General features: G+C 38.8%; 1 protein-coding gene across 3 annotated transcripts in view; it reads right to left on the bottom strand.

Moving 5' to 3' along the window:
* The window catches only part of Cep41 (centrosomal protein 41), a 43,172-nt gene extending 23,544 nt beyond the window's left edge, over nt 1-19,628 (bottom strand). The window contains exons 1-2 of one of the 3 annotated variants that reach the window (XM_047562696.1): nt 19,509-19,628; nt 6,585-6,648 (exon numbers count right to left, since the gene is read on the bottom strand). In XM_047562696.1, coding sequence (XP_047418652.1) covers nt 6,585-6,648; nt 19,509-19,541 — 97 coding nt within the window. In that variant the 5' untranslated portion in view covers nt 19,542-19,628. Of the gene's footprint in view, nt 1-6,584; nt 6,649-8,184; nt 8,237-19,086; nt 19,386-19,508 lie in introns of those variants that run through there. The other 2 variants (XM_047562698.1, XM_047562697.1) reach the window with 2 other exon arrangements.
* Between the last annotated feature and the right edge of the window lie 3,409 nt (nt 19,629-23,037).

Here is a 23,037-nt window from a genome sequence, read left to right as displayed (position 1 = left end):
ATACATTTCTCCCTTTGACGTAAGACGCAGAATTAAATACCAAATAAAAATGAAGAGCACCTAGTCTAAAATGAGTTTGGATGCTTAAGATCAAGGCTATTAGCAAATATTCAGGAAAAGTAAAAACTAAAGAAGAAAAAAGGAAATGGAATATTCTACTTTATGCAGAAAAAAACTAAAGAAAGTTAAATTTTATAAAAATAAGAAAAGACTGAGTGGAGAAACTTTGCAGAATTTGGAAAGTGTAAAGAAATGTGAAATGAGATTGAATACAGACTGAAGTAAGAGGTAACGTAGCTGACAGAAGAGTGTCAGGGACTAATAAAGGGAGAACCCTGTGGCTTGGAAAGTGTCCCTTAATCAGTTTGCAGCACTGCAGAACAGAAACCCAGAGAGGGTGCTTGAGAACACACAAGAACCCTGTGGTGCTGGCTGAACAAAACGCCAGCAGGGGTTTCGTCAAAAGCATAATCCACTCATGGCATAGTTTGGCAGTGCTGGGGAGCTGGGAAGACACACTCAGGCACCTATGGAACAAAAGAAATATTGGAAGTTAAAATTATTCTGAGATTTCTAGCCAGGGCTGTACATCAGTGTTCAGGTTTCTATGGAGTCAGAAGTATAGGGAAAAAAAATTAATCTTTATGCAGGGAGAAGATTTTAGTCTTTGAAGAACTCAGCAGAAAGTGATTTGGGTGAAGACCAGAGATATCTGGTAAATATTTGATCAAGAATTTGATCAAATTCTTGATTTGTGATTAACTGAATTACTCACTGGTAAGAAAAGATTAAAGACCCATCCAGTTAGCCTCAAAATAAGAAATGCCCATTTAATTTTATGTCTATTTTCTCTGACCACAGAGCTTAAAAATACTCTGTAGATGAGAACTCCTAACTCTTACTTGGGCTCTAAAGTCCCTGTGGTGTTTTCTTACCCAGGACTCCTCATCTTTTTCATCTCACACCACACGAAGCAATGATAATATTTAGACAAAACATTGGGTTTGGGCTGCCCCAGGCCCTGCTGGCTTCAAAGGATGATGGGTTCTGGGTCTTGGTACATCACCCACAGGTGCTGCACACCAGATAGAAGACCTCTGAACACAGAGAAGTCAGTCACAAAGATGCACAGAAGCACCAACATTATAATAAGATCTCTCCCCTAAGTGAACTTTAAAATAGATTCTAAGTTTGAAACACACACACACACACACACACACACACACACACAATCAAGTCCTAGAATAAGATTTCTCTCCCACACTAACTTTAAAATATTTTGAGCTTTAAAGCTTGAGGCATGCTTTGGCCCTTCCAAAAGCTATTGTGAAACTAGTCTGGGAGACTTGTTTCCAGGAAGACAGGTAGATAAACTTACTCCTTCAAGTAAGTACAACGAAAATGCTGGAAAACTCATAGAACAGGAGAAAATACCCACAATGATTATATTTCTATAAAGAAAAATGAAGAGAAAATGATAATAATTAATAATCATAATGGGAGAAAATACAATGATTATATTTTGTAAAGAAAAATAAAGTGAAAATAATCAGCATAACCAATTTTAATTATCCAATTTACCATGTAGCCACAGTAATCAAGACTGGGTGGTAATGGTAGAGGGCTAGACACAATGATCAAGAGAACAGAACAGAGTAAGAGTCTAATATCTAGAATAAATAAAAGAACTCCTGTAATACTAAGAAAAATAACCCAATTTAAAAACAGGCAAATGATTTGAATAGACATTTCTCCATAGGAGATACAAAAATTCCAACAAGCATGTAAAAAGGTGCTCAACATCATTAGTCATTAGGAACATACAAATTAAAACCATAATGAGATACTACTTCACACCCACAATGATGGCTATAATCAAAATGATGGACAATAACAAGCATTAGTGAGAATGTGGAGAAAACAGAGCCCTCCTGCATTGCTGATGGGAATGTAAAATGTGGCTGCTTTGGAAAACAGTTCGGCAGTTCCTCCAAAAATTAAACATAGAGTACCATATGACCAGCAATTCAGTACCTAGGTATATACCCAAGAGAATTACAAAACCACATGTTCACACAAAAACTTGTATACATTGACCAGAAAATGTAAACAATCCAAATGTCCATCAACTAATGAGTAGATTAAACAAACACAGAATAGATACACAACAGAATATTATTTGGCAATAAAAAGAAATGATGTACTGACACCTGCTACAACACAGACAAACCTTGACAATGCCACACTGAGAAGACAGACACAAAAGGCCGTATAGCATATGATTCCAGTTACATGAAATGTTCAGGATAGACAAGTCCATGGATATAGAAAGTAGGTTAACAGTTACTCAACAAAGATGTCAATTCTCTCCAAATTGATAAACAACTCCTACTAAAATCACAGCAAATTTTAAATAAAGTTTTCATAAAAATGATATGGACAAAGAAATTAGAATAGCTAATTTTGTAAAGAAAAATAATTAAAACCAATTTTAATTATCCAATTTACCATGTAGCTACAGTAATCAAGACTGGGTAGTAACGGTGGAGGGACAAACACACTGATCAAGGGAACAGAACAGGACCCAGAAATAGAACCACACATTTATGCCCAACTGACTTTGACAAAAATGAACATGTAATTCAAGGGAGGAAAAGTAACCCTTTAAACAGACAATGCTGAACCAATTGTACACTCATTGAGCAAAAAAAGTTAATCTTGATTTAAGTCACACACCTCATATAAAAATCACCTCAAAATGTATCATGAACTTAAATGTAAATTTTAAAACCAGAGAGCTTTTTAGAAAAAAAATCATGATAGGAAAAAAATCACTGTGGTAGGCAAAAAGTTCTTAGAGTTGAAAACAGAATCACGATCTATAAAAGGAAAAATGGAAAAAATGGACCTCATCAAAATTTAAAACTTTTGCTGGATGCAGTGGCTCATGCCTGCAATCCCAGTTACTTAGGAGGCTGGGATAGGAGCGGTGCATGGTTGAGGCCAGTCTTGTCAACCTAGAGACCTTGTATGGAAAAATAAAAAGGGTCACTTATACTGCTCCTATTCCAGCCTCCTAAGTAACTGAGATATATAAGAAACTCTCAAAACTCAACAGTGAAAAGTCAAACAATTCAATTAGTACAAGCAAAAGACATGAACAGATATTTTACTAAAGATATACAAAAAGCAAAGAAGCAATGCAAAGATGTTCATCATTAGCAATTAGGGAAAGTAAAATTGCAATACATTACTACACACCTATCAGAATGGCTAAAATAAAACATGGTGACAACACCAAATGCTGATGAGGACACGGAGAAAAAGAACCACTAACCACCATGGTGGGAATGTCAAATGGTACAGTGACTTTGGAAAACAGTTCAGCATTTTCTTATAACATGCAAGAAAACTACCATATGATCAGCAATTGTACTCCTGGGCAATTATTCTAAAGAAATGAAGACTTAACGTCACACAAAAAATATGTACATAAGCAAGGCAGGGTGGCACATGTCCGTAATTCAAGCTACTAGGGAGGTTGAGGCAGGAGGATCACAAGTTCAAGGTCAGTCTCAGAAACTTAGCAAGACTCTGTGTCAAAATAAAAAATAAAAAGGGCTGGGGATGTAGGCTCAGTGGTAGAGCACCCCTGGATTCCATCCCCAGTATCACAATAAATAAATAAATAAATCTAGTACATGAATGTTTATAGTACTTTCATGTGTTAACACCCCCTAAAGTGGGAACGAGGCAGATGGTCTTCCACAGGTAAATTGTTAAACTGTAATAGAGCCATACCACACAAAAGCAGCCAGTAATACAAAGGAACAAACTATCAACACATGCAATAACCTGGATGAGTTTTAAGAATTATGCTGAGGAAAAAAATGTCAATCCAAAAGGTTACATAATATAGGATCCAATTTATGTATTAATTGTGAAACAAAAATGATAGAAACAGAAATAGTAGTGCCTGTCAGGGATAAAGATGAGTGGGAGTGGAAAGGGGAAAGGACAACGTAAGGAATCTTGTGATCATGGAAATGTTCTGTACCTTGACTTATACCTCAGTGTCAGTATCATCGTTGTGATGGTACAGTATAGTTTTTTAAAATTTTTCTTTATTCATTTATAACACGGTATTGAGAATGGAACCCAGGGCCTCGCACATGCTGGGCAAGTACTCTTACCACTAACCCAGTCCCCTGCAGTATAGTTTTTAAAGATGTTACCATTATAAGAAACTGGGGAAAGGGTACATTGAAATCTATCATTTTTTACAAAATGCATGTGATTCTACAATTATCTCAGAATAAAAAACTAATTTCAAAAAGCAGTTTAAGACTCTCAAGATATAATAGGATACATATCCTCAGCCCTTTTGGAGACAGGATGTCACTAAGTTGCCCAGACTGGCCTCAAACTTGTGATCCTCCTGCCTCAGCCTCCTGCGTAGCTGGGATTACAGGCTTTCATCACTATACCCAGCCCACTCCTGAATTACAAGACTTAAATTTTGTTTTTTAAAAATTAATGATCTTAATCAGTTTAAACATGCTGACTATGAGATATCTGATGTACCAATTGAGTGTTTAAAAATCTTTGCATCATAGAAATGTATATATAAATGATTTAACAGGTATTTTTACAGGCTTGTTTCTTGATAAAATCAAGACATTAGGGAAAGGTATACTTAATAAAAGTGAATGGAATAAGCAACTAAATGAGACCTAAAAATTGGCCTTTGATTTTAAATATTGTTCTTATAAACCTTGTCAATAAAAATTAAACAGTCTTGTTTAAAAAAAAAACAAAGATATAATAGGCTATAGGTATTTAATATGTGTTATAAAAACCCATGTAGGATTGGGGTTGTAGCTCAGTGGTAGAGCACTTGCCTAGCATGCATGAAGCACTGGGTTCAATTCTCAGCACCACATATAAATAAAATAAAGGTCCAGTGACAACTGAAAAAATATTTAAAAAAAACCAATGTAAGTATCTCAACATTACAAAAAGTGAAATTAATTTCAGTCACTATTATTGAGTCAAATTTTGGTTATAAGTTAAGAAACTGAAAAGAAAGAAGGGGGTGGCATAAACCCCAGTTTGATTTTCAAGAGAAAAAAATTCTAAAGGCATAGACAAATCTAAGTATCTGAGATAAACCTCAGCTTTTACAAATTTTAATTTCAAAACTATAAAGATTTCAAAGATTTCCTGTACAGTAGTCTTTAACATCACTTTTGTACTCTCCCACATCTGGTGCTTACCTTCGGATCACTCATTTCAGAAAGGTGGGCCACCATTGCAATTAAGGGGGAGGTGGGTACAAGTAGAGGAGCTAACAGTGCGAATGGCAGAAGGAACAAGGCTGGGGGAAACACAGGGGTGGTATAGAAACTACGCTAGATTTAGCACCCATTCTCCAGTATTGACTTTCTCACTCTGCAGACAATCCTAGCTTTAGCTTCTTTATTGAACTCCGAGTAAATCACAAAATCTCCAGGCCACAATTTCCGTTTCCTCTGAAACAGTGATAATATTTTCACCTGCCCATCAAACAGGATATTTGCAAGGATAAATATCTGTATGACATGGAGATGTTTGAAAGAAAGGTAAAAAGAAATAGCGTCTGCATGCAAAACATTTAATTGAAGTCTATGTTATTTGAGGAAACGTGTAATGGAAGATATTGATTTTTAAGGAGACTGCAGAAAGAGAAAGGCAAAATAAATGAGATGATTTAAACAAGGGCAACACCTCCCTTGGCTTTCCTCAGCTGTCTGGTGAAAAATTCAGTATTGCTAAATGTAGACAGTGCCCCAGTCCACTAGCAAAGCCATCTTAATCAGGTGGATTTGCCACAACAGGCTTTAAAGGGTAGAAAAAAATTAAACAAATAAATAACCTAAACCTCACAAGACTGCAAATCCACCAGGATCTGGACAGCAGTCCTCATCACGACATTGAAATACGTGAATAGCAAGGAAATAAGTAGAAAGGTACCCATAAACCATACTTCACCTGAACTGCAGCACTAATTAAATTTTGTCTGGTATTTTAGTTACTCATTCAAGTCGGGTCTGCCTCCACTTGAATCTAAGCTCTCTGACTGCAAAAACCACAATCCACACTCATCTTTCTATCACCCACAGTCCACAGCTTCACTTATACTCAGCCTTCTGTGTGAACACAGAACAGAACAAACATGCACATGGATATTACCAGCAGCTTGAAGTAATATATTTAAGGTGCTTCAAAACAGAAAATGACCTCCTGGTATTTACTCAGCATCAGCCCCACAACTTATTGAACAATGGTTTCCATTTCTGGGATTTCATTTTCTCAATTTATATTATTTCCTATATGGTAATGAAAAATGAATTAAATTATGTGAAGGCAAATTTTACTGACAATCTGAAAAACAGTTTTCAAAGATAAGACCTGAGTCCAGAAAGACATCAGGCAAGATAGAAACTTTTAGCTGTGATTTATACCAGTTTTGATGGGCTGCTTACTGTCAAAAATTAGCTATTGGATTAAAAAAAAAAAGTTATAACTTTCTAATCTTTACTCACCAGTGTCCAGTCTTGACTTAACATGCTGATATCTTGGGTTCTGTGGTATCCTTTTAGTCAAGTACTGCAAAATAAGAAAAATCCACAATTAATTGGATTAATGTAAAGATAAAGGTGACAAAGCCGGGAAAGAATCAGACACTTAAGGACAGGGAAACATAATAAAATTTCATAGACTTTAAGGATGGAAGGTACTCTAAAGATTAACTATCCCATCCATTTAGGACTCTTTGCTATGGCATTTCTTCAGGTGAACACAGTTACCTTGTTTCTGTCACATTTTCTATCACACTTCCACATTTTATCAAAATAATCTTAGAGCACTATGTGATTAAAAAAAAAAAGCTCTTAGAAATTGCCTTGGAATTAAAGTCAACATATTATAGTGATACATGCATACTCATGTTTATAGCTGCACAATCCCCAACACCCAAACCTATGTGCCCATCAATGGATGAGTGAAAAAAGAAAATGTGGTATATATACACAATGGAGTTTTATTCAGTCATAAAGAAGAATGAACTTATGTCATTTGCAGGAAAATAGATGGAACTTGAGAACATTATATTAAATGAAATTAGTCAAACTCAGAAGGTCAAAAATTGTATATTTTCTCTCATATGTGGAAGCTAGAGAGGAAAAAGGAAAAGGTGGGAGTGAACTCATGAAAATCAAAGGCAGATCAGCAGAGTAGAAAAAAAGGACCAGGGGGAGGAAGAAGGAAGTGAAAGGGGAAATACTGGGGAATGATTTGTTGTTACTTATATACAATATAATTACACACAATACAATTTGTGTGTGTAAGTAACAACAAATCCCACCATTATGTACAACTATAACATACCAATAAAAAACATAGAAAAAGAAATAAAAGAAATTATATTGGGCTGGGGATGTAGCTCAGTGCTAGAGTGCTTGCCTAGCACATGGGAAGCCCTGGGTTGAATCTCCAGTACTGCAAGAAAAGAAAAAAAAATCTCGTACATGGAGCCAAAATTGATCTCCCTTCAATTTCTTTTTAGTTCCCTGTTGTAACGGAGTAAGTCACCTGCCCCTGCCTCAATAAACCTGTTGAGATAATGAAAGGCAGCTATCCTGCTCCTCTTTTTAATGTTACTCTTTTCATGAAGGCTTTGGGCCATCTCCTCTGGATACCCTCTAGATTTTATCCACAGATTATCTAAAATACAGCAGGTGGGATCCAGACCTGACCAGATGCTGTCTGGCCAGGGCCTGTGCTAGCAAACTCTGGCACTGCTTCTCCAAGTCTAGGGCTCCATATGTGTCGCTGCCAATGCACTGGCTCTTGTGGAAGCTCCGGCTCATCTCAGGCTCAGGATAAGTTTATGGTTAGCAAAAATGCCTGCCAGGTCTCCCTTGTGCTGTGTTTGGTAGTTAACACTTTGAATCCAAGCACAAGACATTAAGCCATATTAAATTCCTGTGGTGAGTGCAAAAGCCATTAAGGAAGGGAAGGATAAAGAAAAAGGACAGTACAAAATATGGCTTTCTTTTGTAGGCCTCTTTCTAGCCTACAAGTATGAAATCCATATGTTCAGTACAGGTAGCTGTGGAATATGAAATTAAAACTGTATAATACCTTTCCAACTTCATCTTCTGCACATGCACCCATGTTGAAGTGGACAGGAATGTCCCCATAATATCTCCAAGTCTTGGCAGATGTCTGCCTAGAATGTCTTTCTTCAACTTATCCTTGGGCAAAATTTATTTCCTCTGTAACACTGTCCAAAGTGGAATTAGGCACTTTCTTCCCCTGTCCCCCAGAATACCAATGCCTCCCTGTTGTCTACAACTAGATCTTCTTCACTACTCTAGGATTTCCTTGAAGGTTTGTATTTGCCCAGGACCCAGTACATGCTAAGTACATTTACTGATATTCAGTTAATAAATGAGTATCTGAATAAAGACCAAATTACAGCCAACTATCTGGTTCCTTAGGAGAGAACATCAAAACTTCCAAAAATTACATCACTTGCCTTTGAAAACAGTTTACAGCATGTCCTGGTGGGAGGATTGCAGAGTAAACTGCATATTGAAATACATTTTCAAATGACCTACAAAGCATGAAAACAATGTAGGACACTTACATATCCGAACAAAATTTCTGTTGATCAGTTTTGGATTTCAGAGACCAAGAAGAATTTTCAAAAATTTGTTGGGGGGGACCTACAGAGAGTCATCAACTTTTAATTTTGCCAACTAAGGACATGAAAAACAAAACCAAAGCAAAACCTTACAACTACCACCTGTTATTTTAATTTTTTAGCATTATTTTTTTAAATTTTAATTTAATTTTTAGCTGATACATAAAAATATAAGCCATCTGCTATTTTTTTTTTCCCAGTGCTGGGGATCGAACCTAGGGCCTTGCACACACTAGGCAAGCACTCTACTACAGAGACCTGCCATCTGCTATTTTAATGCCTAAAAGGTAAAAAAGAAAAAAAAAAATCCTAGAGTTAAAAAGTTCAGTTCTTAAGTGATATTAAAAAACTCATGACATGGTCTGTATTTCTGCTTCACACCTGGCAAGTAAAATCCTTATTATGAACAGTTAGCATTGGTCCTCAGATTGTGTTTCCAAGCATTGATCTGGTTCATCCTTAGAAAAAGGGTTACTGATCACTTCTCATTATGATCAGTAACCTGCTGTCTAGAGGAGAAAGTGACTTTAACACCAATTCCAATTCTGTCCCTAGATGAAAATGGAGATGATTCATAAGTAATAGAAGGAAAATAAACAAAGATGAAAAGGGAGATTTAGGACAAGTTCCCCAAAGGGAGACAATTTCATAGCAAAATGAAACAAACCAACAGTACAGAGTTAAGGAAAGCAAATACTAGATTTCAAGAAAAGCAAATACTGATTTCAGTTATCTGAAGTTAATTTTTTTTTTGGCACGCTATATTTTTATAATTTCTATACTTTATTTCCTGTTTTTACTTTTGTTTTGTTTTTCCCACTAGTTTCCTAGCAAAGCTTCTTTTTTGAAAAATTCCAGGCCAGTCTCTGCTGAACCAGGGGGATTTGTCCATACCTAAGCCAAAATAGCTAAGAAGTGAGGGTATCTCTGGGGACCAGGTGTGGTGGCGGCAGAATGATGAGGGGAGAGTGTGGACAGCTGCAGTCACTGAGCCCTTCCCGCCCCCGGTTTTCCCTTACAAGGACTAATGAGAAATCCATATGCTGCAGGAGAAAAACGTAGTGTTTCTTTTCCACGTTCCCATTTCAGTCCAACTTTTTTTATTGCTGATTTTCTAGTACCAACCACAACGTAAAGCTATTTGTGCTCCACTGCTGGCACAGCCATGGAGTTTATGGCACAGCCTACTTTCTTCTTTAAAATTCTCGCTTTTGGGGTGACTGCTTCTTGACCTACTGACCAACTGGCATTCTTTCGATGACATAAACAGCCTGGAATGGCGGAAAGTGAAAGAGCTGTGAAAGCAGCTGTTCAAGGAAGACTATTCATTCCTTAACAAAGACTTACTGAGCACCAAACACTCATTCACTGAGTGCCCACCAGGAGTAGACCCCAATACTGAGGACACGGAGGTAAAAAACAGTCCTTGCCATTCAGCTCTCACTGACTGCAGGACATACAGATGTCCGACAGGGTGGTGAACAAGGGGAGGGAAGCAGGGGTGTGACAGGAGCACAAAAATGGTCCCTAATCCAGATTAAGGATCAAGAACCATTTCCTAAAAGGGTGACTTCTGAGCTGAATTCTGAGGACCCAAATGGTTTTTCAAATACAAGGAATAGTGGGTGGGAGACAGAGCCTGGCAGAGAGAAAAGCCTGGGTAAAGCAGCGAGCCAGAGACGGTATGCACAGCTCTAAGAACTCTAATGGCAACTGGTGGGCCTGGAACACTGAGGGCAATGTGAGGATGGATGACGCTAGAGAGGCAGGCAGGAGCAGATCACAAAGAGCCTGTGTACAGGCTAACAAATTTGGATTTTTATCCTGTGGATCAGTGGGTCTCAAACAGGTGCAATTTTGCCCAGGAACATTTGTCAATGTCTGGTGACTTAGGGTTGCCACAACTGGGTGTTGGGGTTGCTGCTAGGATCTTGCCGGTAAAGGTCTGGGATACTGCTGAATATTCGCTAACAGACAGGACAGACCCCACAACAAAGAAATAACCCAAATGTCAACAGTGCCAAAGTTAAGAGACTCCCAAAAAAAAGATGATAGGGAATCACTGAAAGTTTAAGAATTAATGATGAGATTTATTTCATTTTAATAAGATCACTCTGGCAGCAACATAGAGAATTTGCTTGTAGTCAAGAAGGGAGGCAGTCAACATAATCAGCTGGAGTTGTGCTAAGAGGGTCTCTGGTCCTCAAAAAGTGGCAGCAGAGGTGAAGAAAAACCATTTCAAGAAACCTTTCAAATGTATGATCAAAATGATGATCAATGGCCTGTTGTAACAAGAGGACAGTAGTACCATGCCCCTAACGAGGGAGTTGAGGAGGAAGCATTCATGGAAAAACATGATATGTGCAGTGTAGGGTATGCACAGTATAAGATACCTGTAGGTTAAAATGGAAGCATCTAGTTGGCTATATGGAAATCAGGAGAGAGATACAGTCTATGAAAACAAACAAACAAAAAAGAAATAGGAGTTATCAGCATATAGCCATGATAAAGGCCAAAACCACTCTAGAAAAAGTATAAACTGAGAAGAAAAACCCCAACATTGAAGGTTAGGTGCTAAGAGGCACCTTAGCTGAGACTCAGAAGAGGCCATAAGAAAGTGGGTCATGAAAATTTAAGAAGAGCTGCAGGAAGAAGGGAGGGATCAACAGGGAGGAAAGCTGTCAAGCCAGAGAACAAGAGGTCAAGCACGAACAGGAGAACAAGAATGCGGGTCAAGTAAAGAACAACAGAAAAGTGAATTTGGATTTAGCAAAACAGGACATTGTAGATGGCCCTGGTAGAAGCAGTTATGGTAAACTGACAAGGGCAGATGTAAAAACAGCAGGTCTCCTGTATGAGGGGAGGAAGGAAAGAAAAGGATAGGAAATAGACAGATGGTCTTTTTGTTTTTTCCCCAACCCAAGAGTTGCTAAGGGATAATCTTTGTTGTTGTTTTATTTTAAGAGAAGAGAAAGAGAGAGACAGAGAGAGAGGGAGAAATTGATTTGAGAATGTTTATAGGCTAATGGGCAGAGGTTCAGGTAGAAAAGGAAGCTTTGGATATATTTAAATATATTTAAAATAAAGATATAAGAAAGGTAGTCATAACGAAGTTCATCAAGAAGAAGCAGGATGTGAAGTTGATGTTTGTGGTATTATTACAGGCTCTTTGAGAGACAACTGAAAATGTCAAGAGCCTTTGAGGGCTACATCTCTAAGGAGGGTCAAATGATATGAAATACCCTCCCTGTACACCTTCCTTACCCCAGCAACTTTACTTCTACTGACTCTTGAGACCCAGCACAAACAGGTCTAGTAGGAATTCTCCTCTAAAGGTCCTGCCTAGATTTTACTGCTCTTTGTGCCATCTCACTTCTCACTGCCTGCATTTGCAACAGGGGCTCAACCTTGTACATCTTTGTACTTGCTGCAAAGTCTTGTACTAGTGAAAGAGCAGTAAGTACTTGCCAAGTGAAGACCTGAGCAACATCAGTGTGCATGCTGGTGCCACGTGGGCAGCACAGATATTAGGGGCTCTGGGAATCTGGGGGTGAGAAGAGACTTCACAGAAGAGTGGGCACGGGAGTTGTGTTTAGGGTTGAACTGCGGATAAAAAGATGGGGAAGAGGGTTGGGAAAAGTACTCCAAATGTATTTTTCAAGATGGCAATAAGAAAATTTCCCATCCTAGTCCCATCCTACTCCAATTGAGTGGAGCCTATGTGCCCTCTGCAGAATCTGGGTGGGTCTGGGACTGTGAGGGTAGTGATATCATGTGACTTTGGAGGCCAGATCATAAAAGTAAGTATAGCTTCTGTCTGGTTCTCTCAGGACACTCTTGGAACTCTTGCTCTTGGAACTCGGTGATCATGTAATGGGGAAGGTCAAGCCACACAACCACACAGAAAAGCCCATCTGTGTGGCCAATAGACAAGGTAACTTAGCTCCAGTCCCCATCTGTCTGCAAAACCATATGAGAGAGTCTAAGTGAGAACCACCTAGCTGAGCCCACTGGATTTTCAAAACCATGAGGGATAATAGTAAAATGATGATTTCTTTTTTTAAAATAGGGGAATGGGGGCTGGGTCATAGTTCAGTGGTAAAGCGCTTGCCAAACACAAGTGTGAGGCACTGGGTTTGATCCCCAGCACCACATAAAAATAAATAAAATAAAGGTGGTGTATCCATCTACAACTAAAAATAATTTAAAAATAAAATATAATAAAAATAAAATAAAATAGGGGAATGTTCATAACAAATCAATATATAATTAGAATATCCACCCCACCTTTATTATTTTCTAGCTAAGCTCCTTAGGAACAATAATATACACTACATATCTGCCCTTCTCTTCAGTCCATTACAGTGCTGCTAACCATTCCACTGAGTGTTCTATGGCAGCTACCCAACATCTGAGATCCACTACTTGATGAATATAATGGATACTTTTCAGACTGTAACTTACTTGACTTTTCTGTACCATGTGACACTGACATATATCCCCACCTTCTTCAGTTTCCACTCCCTTGGCTTCGGTGGTATCTCTTTCCTCTGATTCTCCAATGACACACAGATCATATCTCTGTCAGCCACTTAATTATTGTACTCCCCAGGATTCCACCTTCTCAATCAATAGGTTCTCTGTGAGCCAAACACTTAGGCTTATTTCCATTTATAGGCTTCTAATTTCCGATTTGTGAACTTTCAGCCTTGACTTCTCCAGCTTTAGAGATAGATAGACAGATATGTAGATAGATAGATAGATCTCAATCACACACACACACATATATATATATATATATATATATATATTCATGCACTCGTTGACAAATATTTAGGAAATACTATTGTGTGCCAGATAATGAGACAACACAGCAGATGAGGGCCCTATCTTATGTTCTTGTAAGTATGCCAGAAAGCAAATAAGTAAATAAAATAATTACAGATGACCTACCGGGCAAAGACAGCAGATCAAATTAATGCATTTTATTTCACTCCCTCCCAAAACCTCAATAAAACTTCACTGACAGGGTATTATTTTAAGGACATACTGCACCTCCCCCCCCCCAAAAAAAAAAAAAAACCAGAGAGAGGGAGTAGTGACAGCAGTAGAGTAGTAGATTCTTGAACTCTAGAAAGCAGATCAACAAATGAAAATGCCTGATGTATTCAAGATAACTGAAGACTAAGGAAGAACAGGGAAAGAAGCCAAGAACAAGTCTTAAAAGGCTGAGGAGTTGACAGACTCAGGCACCTCCAAAGGTGGGGAGTAAAAGAAGTGGCCGAAAGAAGGGCTGGTGGAAGGCTCTTTGAAAAGCAGTTGGATCTCCAAATCCCTCTCCTCTCTGTGCTACCGAGTGACTGCCCTGTGCCCATCCTAGCAGATGTCTATAGATTTATTTCCTGGAAAGGATTTCTAGAGTGGGATGTCTCTGCACAGCAGAAGGCAGATATATCATTATTGAAAATGAGAGTAATAAGTGAATGATGCACATTAGTGTTGCAATTTAACCTCCATCTGTAATCCCACCAGGAATCCCTCTAGGCTTTTACTCTCAGGAGACCAGAGCAATTTTCTGGAGAATGTGACCAGGCAGAGAGGAAAGACCTGAAGGCGCAAAGGAGTGAGTCCCTAAACCATGGCTTAGTGAGATCATTCTATAATAAAGCTCACCATCAGCAAGCCTCTCCCCAATATACAAAGACCTCACCTATCTTTTAAAATCTCCTACTCAAAGAGCAAGCAGATCAGAGAGTGAGGAGCAGAGGGGATGGGAAGATTTTAGGAAATAAGACTGATCAAATTATGTCATGTCCATGTATGAACAGGACAGAATGAATTCCACCATTATGTATAAGAAAAATGTACCAATTAAATAAAAAAAATCTCCTATTCAAAAACACAAATTAATAACTGAGAACTAAAAGAAGCCTGAGATCATTATCTCTTATCCAACGGAATTAATAAACAGGATTAGGGTCCTTATAAGAAGAGACACCAATGAATTCCCTCTCCCCTCGCATTTACAAGTCAGGAAGCAAAGTCCTCACTAGAAACTGACTCAACTGACACTTTGATCTTGAACTTTCAGACTCCAGAACTGTGGAAAATAAATTTCTGTGGCTTAAGTCACCCAGTCTGTGATATTTTGTTATGGCAATCTAAGCTGACTGATACAAACATCTCCACCAAAACAAAACAAAAAACAGATATTTGTAGGAAACAGAGACTATGCAGGGGAAAAACATTTTTTAAAACTATTATTAGTTGCAACCAGGTACAGTGGCCCACACCTGTAATCCTAGTGACTTGTGAGGCTAAGGCAGGAGGAGAGCAAGTTCAAGGCCAATCCGGACATCTCAGTGAGACTGTCTCAAAAGAAAAGGGGTTGGGAGTGTGGTTCAGTGTAGATATCCTCTGGGTTCAATCCTAGTACTGCAAAAACAAACCAACCAACCAAAACTACCATTAGTTGGCCCATTCCTGGATCTCAGCACCCAAAAGGGGTTATGCATGTGTGTATATATACATAGATATATGTGTTTGTATGTATACATATATAGTCATACAACATATCATTAGAGAAATGAAAATACATGTTCACACAAAAACATATATATGAATATTCATGGTAGTATTATTCATAGTATCCCCAAACTTGAAACAATCCACATGTCCATCAATAGAAGAATGGATAAACAAAATGAGGTATATCTATGTGACAGAATATTACTCAGCAATAAATGGAATGAAGTACTGATGCATGAAATAACAAGGATAACCTTTAAAACATCATGCAAGAAAGAAGGCAGTTACAAAGGACCACATTTTTTCATGACTTCTTTTATATAAAATATACAGACAAAAAAATAGATCAGGGATTTCTAGAACTGGGTGGGAAGGAGGGATAGGAAGACTTATGCCAGCTAGAAGTCACAGTATTTCTTTTTGGGATGATGACAGTTCTAAATTAACTCTAGTGATGACTGCACATGTCTACTGACCATTAAAATATATACTTTAAAGGAGTGAGTTATGTGAATTACCATCTCTATAAAGCTGTGACTAAAACAATTAAAATTTAAAAAGAAAAAAAAATCTTTTTCTTTAAAAAAGGCCCTGCTAGTAGGATTAAAAAGACTACAGCCAGTAATCTCAGTGACTCACGAGGTTGAGGCAGAACTGCAAGATAGAGACCAGCCTGGGCAACTTAGTGAGATCCCATCCTGAATGAAAAATTAAAAAGTGCTCAGGATATAGCTCAATGGTAGAGCACCCCGGATTCAATCCTCAAAAGAAAAAGAAAAAAAAAAAAAGAAGAAGAAGAAAGAAAGGAAGGAAAGAAGGAAAGCTACAGAGGAAAAATTATTTGCAAACCACATATCCAGCAAATATAAATATCTCAAATATAAAAAGAGTCCTCAAAACTCAACAGTAGAAATGTTCATTGCATCAGTGTTTATAACGGCAAAAGTCAGAAGCAACCTAAATGACTGTTGCGGAGGAATGGATAAATAAAATGCTATATTACTGTACAGCAGTTAAAAAGTTTCAAGAAGACATATGTATCTATATGGAATGCAAGCATAATTTGAATGATAAAAGTTGTAAAGATAAATAGCATAATACTTTTGTAAAATGTTTAAGCATATAACATTATATGTCATGTAAGAAAAATATAGCCTGTAAATTGGAAAGATACACATTACATGTATGGGAGTAGATGATTATGGTGAAGGGAGAAGAATGGAAGGTAAAAGTAATAAGAACTAAAATTAGCTATAAGAGTATGAATAATCAAATCAATCCATTTAAACAAATTAGGTTCCCAGAAAAACAAAAAATATAATATGACCATATCAAGTACTTAGGTAAGAGTTAAAAGAAAATAATTAAGTTGAGCTATATTTCTCTGACACAGAAAGATCTCCAAGATATATTAAGTGGGAAAAAAAAGCAAGTCAAATAACCATATGTATAATGTTATAACATTTATGTAAACCAAAATTACAATATAAAACTCTCCACACACCCCAACTTTCTCTGGGCAAATGGAAAAATTGTAAATAGTGATGTAAGAAAATTTCCTACATTATTCATAGAAAGTATAGAATAAAAGTAAAGGCAAAAACTCCAGGAAAAATGAAAAGCATAAGAAAGAACATGTAATCTCAATAATTACTTCTGAAATAAAAAGTATTTACACAGTCGTCACCACCAGCAATATTGACAATATCAAATATTGCCAAGATTTTACAAAACCTGGATGTCTCATACACTGTTGGTAGGAACAGTATGGCATAGTCTCTCTGAAAAACAGTTTGGCAATTCTTATATAACTAACATATGTTTACCATACAACCCATCAATTGTACTCCTGGGTATCTATTCTGGACAAAGAGCTACACTCAAACGCTGGTATATTTACTTGTAATAGCCCCAAACTGAAAACAACCAAAATGTCCTAAAACAGAACTCCTAAAAATTAAAAACATACTGGCAGAAATTAAAAACAATAACAGGATTAGCAGAAAAAATTAATCTCCCAAATAAAGCAAAAAATATAAATATAAGGAGAATAGGAAATAAAAATGAAGAAAATTCAAGAACCAGTCATTAGGTGCAACATCAGAATAATGAATTTAAGAAAAAGGCTGGAGAAGATGGGAGTTCCTCATACAGATGGTCATCTATCACACTCCCAAATCTAATCATGGAGTCTCCATGATTTCACCCTGCTAGTTCACTGCTATCGTCAATACTCTTGACAGAAACAACTTAAAGAAGGTTTTCTTTCAGCTCACAGTTGCAGATATTTCAGTTCATGGCCAGCTGGCTCCAAGGCTGAAACATGGTGGAAGGATGTGGTGGAGCAGAGCTGCCAAGCTCCTAGCAGCAACAAGCAGGGAGGAGGGGCTTGGAACCAGATCTAGTATCCAAGAACAAGCTCCCAACCATGACCCACCTGTCTCTACAGTTTCTACCACCTTCCAGTATTACTCTCAGCTATCAATGGGTTAATCCACCAATGAAGTCAGAGCCTTCATAATCCAATCCCAAAACACCTGACCTCTAAACATGGCTGCACTGGGGACTAAGTCTTCAACACATGAGACTTTGGGGACATTCCAGATACAAACCATAACATACCCCTTGAATATTGCTCCTCAATATTGTCTCTAGTTTCAGTAGCCTCAGTTTAGATCTGTATCAAATTACCTACCTCACCAATCTCCCTATCTCTAGTCCTGGTCTCCTCAAGTTCATTCACATCCTGAGGTTACAGTCATCTGACCATGTAAATCTTACCATGTCACTCCTTACTAAAACTTTCCAAAATCTTCTCAAATTCATAACAGCAGGTAAGAGAATTAATTATGTGCCATACTACTACTCTCCAGTAGTCCACCTCCTCACTCCCCATAGACATTTCTTATTAACATTGTTTTTTTTGACAAACCATAATTGTACATATTTTTAGGGTACAATGTGATTCATGGGCAACACACACCCACATACACACACAGAGTGGAATGATTGAATCAAGCTAATTAACCTATCCAGTCCCTTAATTTTTTTGTGGTATGACATTGAAATTTATTCTTGGCTATTTTGAAATATATACAATATATGCCTACCATGCACTAGGTGCTAGACATAGAGAACAAAACGAGGCCTCTGTTGTGCAATAGATCTCGAAAATTTAGTCCTCCTAACTGAAACTTTGACCAACATCTCCCCCGTCTCTCCATCTATCCCCAGTTTCTAGTGACACCATTCTAATCTCTGAGTTGGACTTTTTAGATCTCACATGTGAGATTATACAGTATTTAGACATTACTAATTGATCATGGTGTTCTGCACAGCCTGAACTCATCCTTTCTCAAAACTGCACCAAGGGTTCACCCAGATGAAATGACTGCAACTTGTGTTTGGGATAAAGGCTAAGAACCTTAGCCAGACACAGAAGGTCCCTCCCAACTCTACTTCTGCCTCTCTATTGACTCCTGCAGGGACTCTTCGGAGCTCCAACATGCCTTCATGCTCTTCTGCCTGGGATGCTTCTTCACCTGACTAATGAATGGCCTTCAGCCCAGGACCCTTCTTTCATTTCCCCCGTTGGGTCTTATGTATTCAGATCTTGTTTCTAAGTCTCCTTCAGGAGACTGAACTTCCTAGAGGGCAGAGGCCTCGTTTTGTTCTCTATGTCTAGCACCTACTGCATGGTAGGCATCTAATATTTGTTGACCCTGGATGGATACGAATGCAGCAAAGCACCAAGGGTGAGAAAGATGAGGAAGTTAAAGCTCCTAGGGAAGAGGGGTAAAACTAATCACCTATTTTGTTCCCTTTTCCAATGGGTTGGTCCTCTTGTTCCTCCACTTGCTGTACCCATGCCGTTACGCATGCCGGCTCTTGTTCGGAGCTGCCTTTGTATTTCACTAGTTTTGCAACTGTCATTCCAAGACTATAAGCCCTTTGAAGGCGGGGGCTGTGACTTTATGTACTTCGCTCCCAAATACTTCAAACCGTATTTGGGTATCCAGTCCGTATTTGGGGACTGTCACCACCGAACGCTAAACGTGGCGCGGAGCCCCAGGCCCGCCCCGCCCCTGGCCCAGAGCTCCGACCCCTCCTCACGCCGGCCGCTTCCCGCCTTCCGGGCGGCGGAAGTAGCTGGCAGGTCGTCCCTGCCCACGTGGCGCCTTTTCCGGTGCGCCCGCCCCGCCCGGCTCTGGGGTCCGGACCTGGCCCTCACCTCAGGATTCCCAATGTGCCTCCGGACAGACATATTTGCTCCAACCGACCACGCTCGGGGTTCTAGCCTCACGGGTTGCCTATAACCCTAGCTTCAAACCCCCCCGCGACCTCGCTCTGCCGCCTCCCTATAATCTCTTCTCCGATTGGCCTGCCTTCGCGGGCCAGCCAATGGCTGCCCCGTTTACTGTCTCAGTGCAGGGTCTTGGGAGAGCGAGACTCTGATCAATGGTTGCTAGGGACTACGCGGGACGCCAGCTAGCGCGGCCTTTTGTGCTCGGGTGCTGGACCGCGAGCTCCAGCCTTAGGGCGGGAAGTGGGGTTCGGGGCGGGGGAGGGCGGGAGGAGACTGGCGCCTGCGCAGTGCCCAAGGCGGGGGAGGGTGTCCAGAATGGGGACCAAAGAGGCGTTTAGCTGATGGGGGAGCAGGAATGCAACATGGGACGCACCTCCTTCGAGCCCCCTCCCTGGTCTTAAGGCCATTCTAATCAAACAGCTGGGCTACTTCTCCCCAAAACAGAATACGATATGGAGCAGGAATAAGGATATATAGTTTATTGTTTTCCGGTTAAGTTATTATGCAAATTATGCAAAATATCACGAGTAAATACAGTAATTATTGTTGCTTTAAAAGCTTTTAGGCTAGCGCAAAAACGGCAGATTTAATTGCAAAGCACACACCATTCAGTGGCTCATCATTCATTTAACAAGTATTTAATAAGCACCTTATGAGAAAAGCTGCAGTAGGTTTTGTGGAGGATGGGAAGATGACTAAAACCCAATCCCGTCGTCATGGAAACCATTGTGACTCCTGCCACCAGCCACCACCTGTTCTCATTCCAGATCTGAAAATTAAGTCCTAGCACCTTTACAAAACAATTACGCACACAGTTTGACTTGGCTCTTAAATGTCCCACCAAATCCATCAAAATTATTTCCTTTTACATGGAAGGAACAGCACAGTAACCCTTTGTCCTTTGCTCAAAGTTGTTTTTCCAGGAATGGAGAAAGATTACTCTGAGCTGTTCATATTCACTGGCTCTCCGAATAAGAGTATAAATGTGAGCCACTTCAGGGTCTGTGCAGATGACCATTTCAACAATGTGGTCTCACATGTCTGTCTCTCAGCTCCTTCAGCAACCCATACTTAGGGTCATACCTTGGATGGAGTTGTCATTCAGAGCTATTTGACCTCTAGGTTCTTGAACTATGGCCACAGCTGCTTCTTGAACTGCAGTCACTCTTTAATACTTACCGACTTTTATCTTAACTTCCCTAATGTTCTCCAATCCTTTAGCCCCTCTAAAAGCTCCATCTTTCATTCTTCCACTAGAACAAGAAAGGATTTGGGGTTGCAAAAAATTGGAAAAGTGGGTGGTGGGGAGGATATTCATCTAGGAGCATAAAAGCAAAAGCTTCTCCATTCCTTACTACTTAGAACATGTTGCTTACCTCCGATGGCTTGGGGGTGCTTGGAGATCATAAGTAGATAAACAGGAAAAAAAAGGAAGATAGTAAGCAACCAAGGGGTGGTGAGAAAGAGAAAAGGAAAGACAAAAGATATTTGTAGGTAAATTCTCATGCATATAACATGAGAAATCAAAAGGGGCAAAGAATAAGAAGGTATCAAGGATGACTGTTAGTTGGAGGACTGAGTAAATGGGTGGTAATGCATTAATCAAGTATAAGAACAATGGTCAAGAGGCCAGCAAGCCCATTTAGCTTCTGTTCACTGTTTGGCTCATTTCTTTGTTCAAGTATTTGGTTCCAAGGTATGGGAATATCAGGTTTATCAAACCGGAGCTGCATATGAAGCATATAGAGAGATAATGGGAATGTGGGTTCTTGAATCTGATGCTGTGTGCTGGGGTCTAGCAATTTACATACATGTTCCTTGCCCCTATCCCTTGAATCTGATGCAGGAGGATTCACGGCCACACTTTGAAATTCCTTCACAATATGCCTCGTCAGAATCTTTGGAAAACTTCAAGCTATAAACCTAAAGACCTTTAACATCATGATTCCTTTTGGATCCTGCTGTGTCAAAATTGGATCAAAATTAAAGTACTTACCCTCAATAGGAAAAACAGGTAAATGATGAAAATTATAATCCACAGAAGAAAAAACATTTAATAAACATATGAAAAAGTGTCTAATAATAAAAAAAATACAAAGCAAAATTGCTCAATCCTATTTTCCAACTAACAAATGAGGAAAGGGTATTTTTCTCTCTTCCTTTTGATAGTAATGCTCAGTGTTCACTAATAATTTATAAAACAAACACATTTGTACACTATTAGTGTGAATATAAAGAAGTAAAACCATCTTGAAAAGCAATCTGAGAGTGGGTATTGAACAGTCCTCAAATCTTAATAGTTCAAGAATTTCTCCTAAGGAAATAATTGGACTGATGTTCAGAGATCATAGCCATAGATATTCAATGGAATCTGATTTGAAATGCTGAGAATTGAATCAACCTAATTGATCATCTAGTAAAAATGGTTAAAATATACCATGACATATAAATAAAAAGCAATCTTGAGATATGGTCGTAGCTCAGGGTTGAGTACTTACCTAGCACAAGTGAGACCCTGGGTTCAATTCTTAGCACCATATAAAAATAAATAAATAAAACAAAGGTATTGTGTCCATCTACAACTAAAAGTAGTTTTTAAAAAAGCAACCTTATGGAACCATGAAGAAGTTATGTCTCAAAGAATGATTAAGGCAATGGAGACCTGCTCCTGATATAGTAACTGAAAAGAGCATCAGGCAACTTTTTTAAAAAATTTAATATGATCCTAATATGCACGCAGAAAAAGTACAGGTATGCACAGGGGAAAAATTGAAAAAAATTTAAATATAAACCATCTCTGGGTTATGGAATATGGATATTTATTTTATTTTTTATACTTTTATGCATTTCACAGATTTCTTCAGTGAGTGTGAATTCATTCTCTACTTTAAAAATCATATTCTCCCTCTAAGAAACAAAAAAACCTGATGCCGACTGGAAACTGTCTATGGCTTTTGTCTGGGCTGATTTAGACCAGAGCTGAATTCCGAGTAATTCCTCTATGTGAAGTGCCGCAGTTCTTGGCAGTAAAAGACTCTCCAGGCACTTGAACGAGACCCTTGCAATCAGAGTCGTGATTGCTAAGAGGTTCAAGCTTTGTTTGTAAGAGAAGAAGTTCTGATTCTTTTCTTTAAAAGTTCCTACTTCCACTGATTAATCTTATTTTTCCTGAAGTTAGAAGTGCTCTTGTGAACTTCCATTTGTTTGATGTCTTCTTTTTAACCCTGTATGGGTTCCTGAAAGCTTCTAGCTTCTGTAGAGCGGTGGGGAGTCCCAGGTAGGTCCCTGTGGTCAGCATAAGACTAGTTTGTGCTTTAGGTGTTCCTGTATCTAGTCAGTTCCTAGTCTCCCCTACTAGAACTAAATGAGCACTTTGGTGTCAAGCAGGCTGGCCCTTTCCCATGCCTCAAATTCTCTGGACCATCCATCTTGGATCCCTCTGCTTGTTCAGTCT

The sequence above is a fragment of the Sciurus carolinensis genome, chromosome 8 (assembly GCF_902686445.1).
Source record: "Sciurus carolinensis chromosome 8, mSciCar1.2, whole genome shotgun sequence".
Lineage (NCBI taxonomy): Eukaryota > Metazoa > Chordata > Mammalia > Rodentia > Sciuridae > Sciurus > Sciurus carolinensis.
The sequence above is the reverse complement of the archived record's forward strand: the minus strand, read 5'-3'. Positions and strand labels throughout refer to the sequence as shown.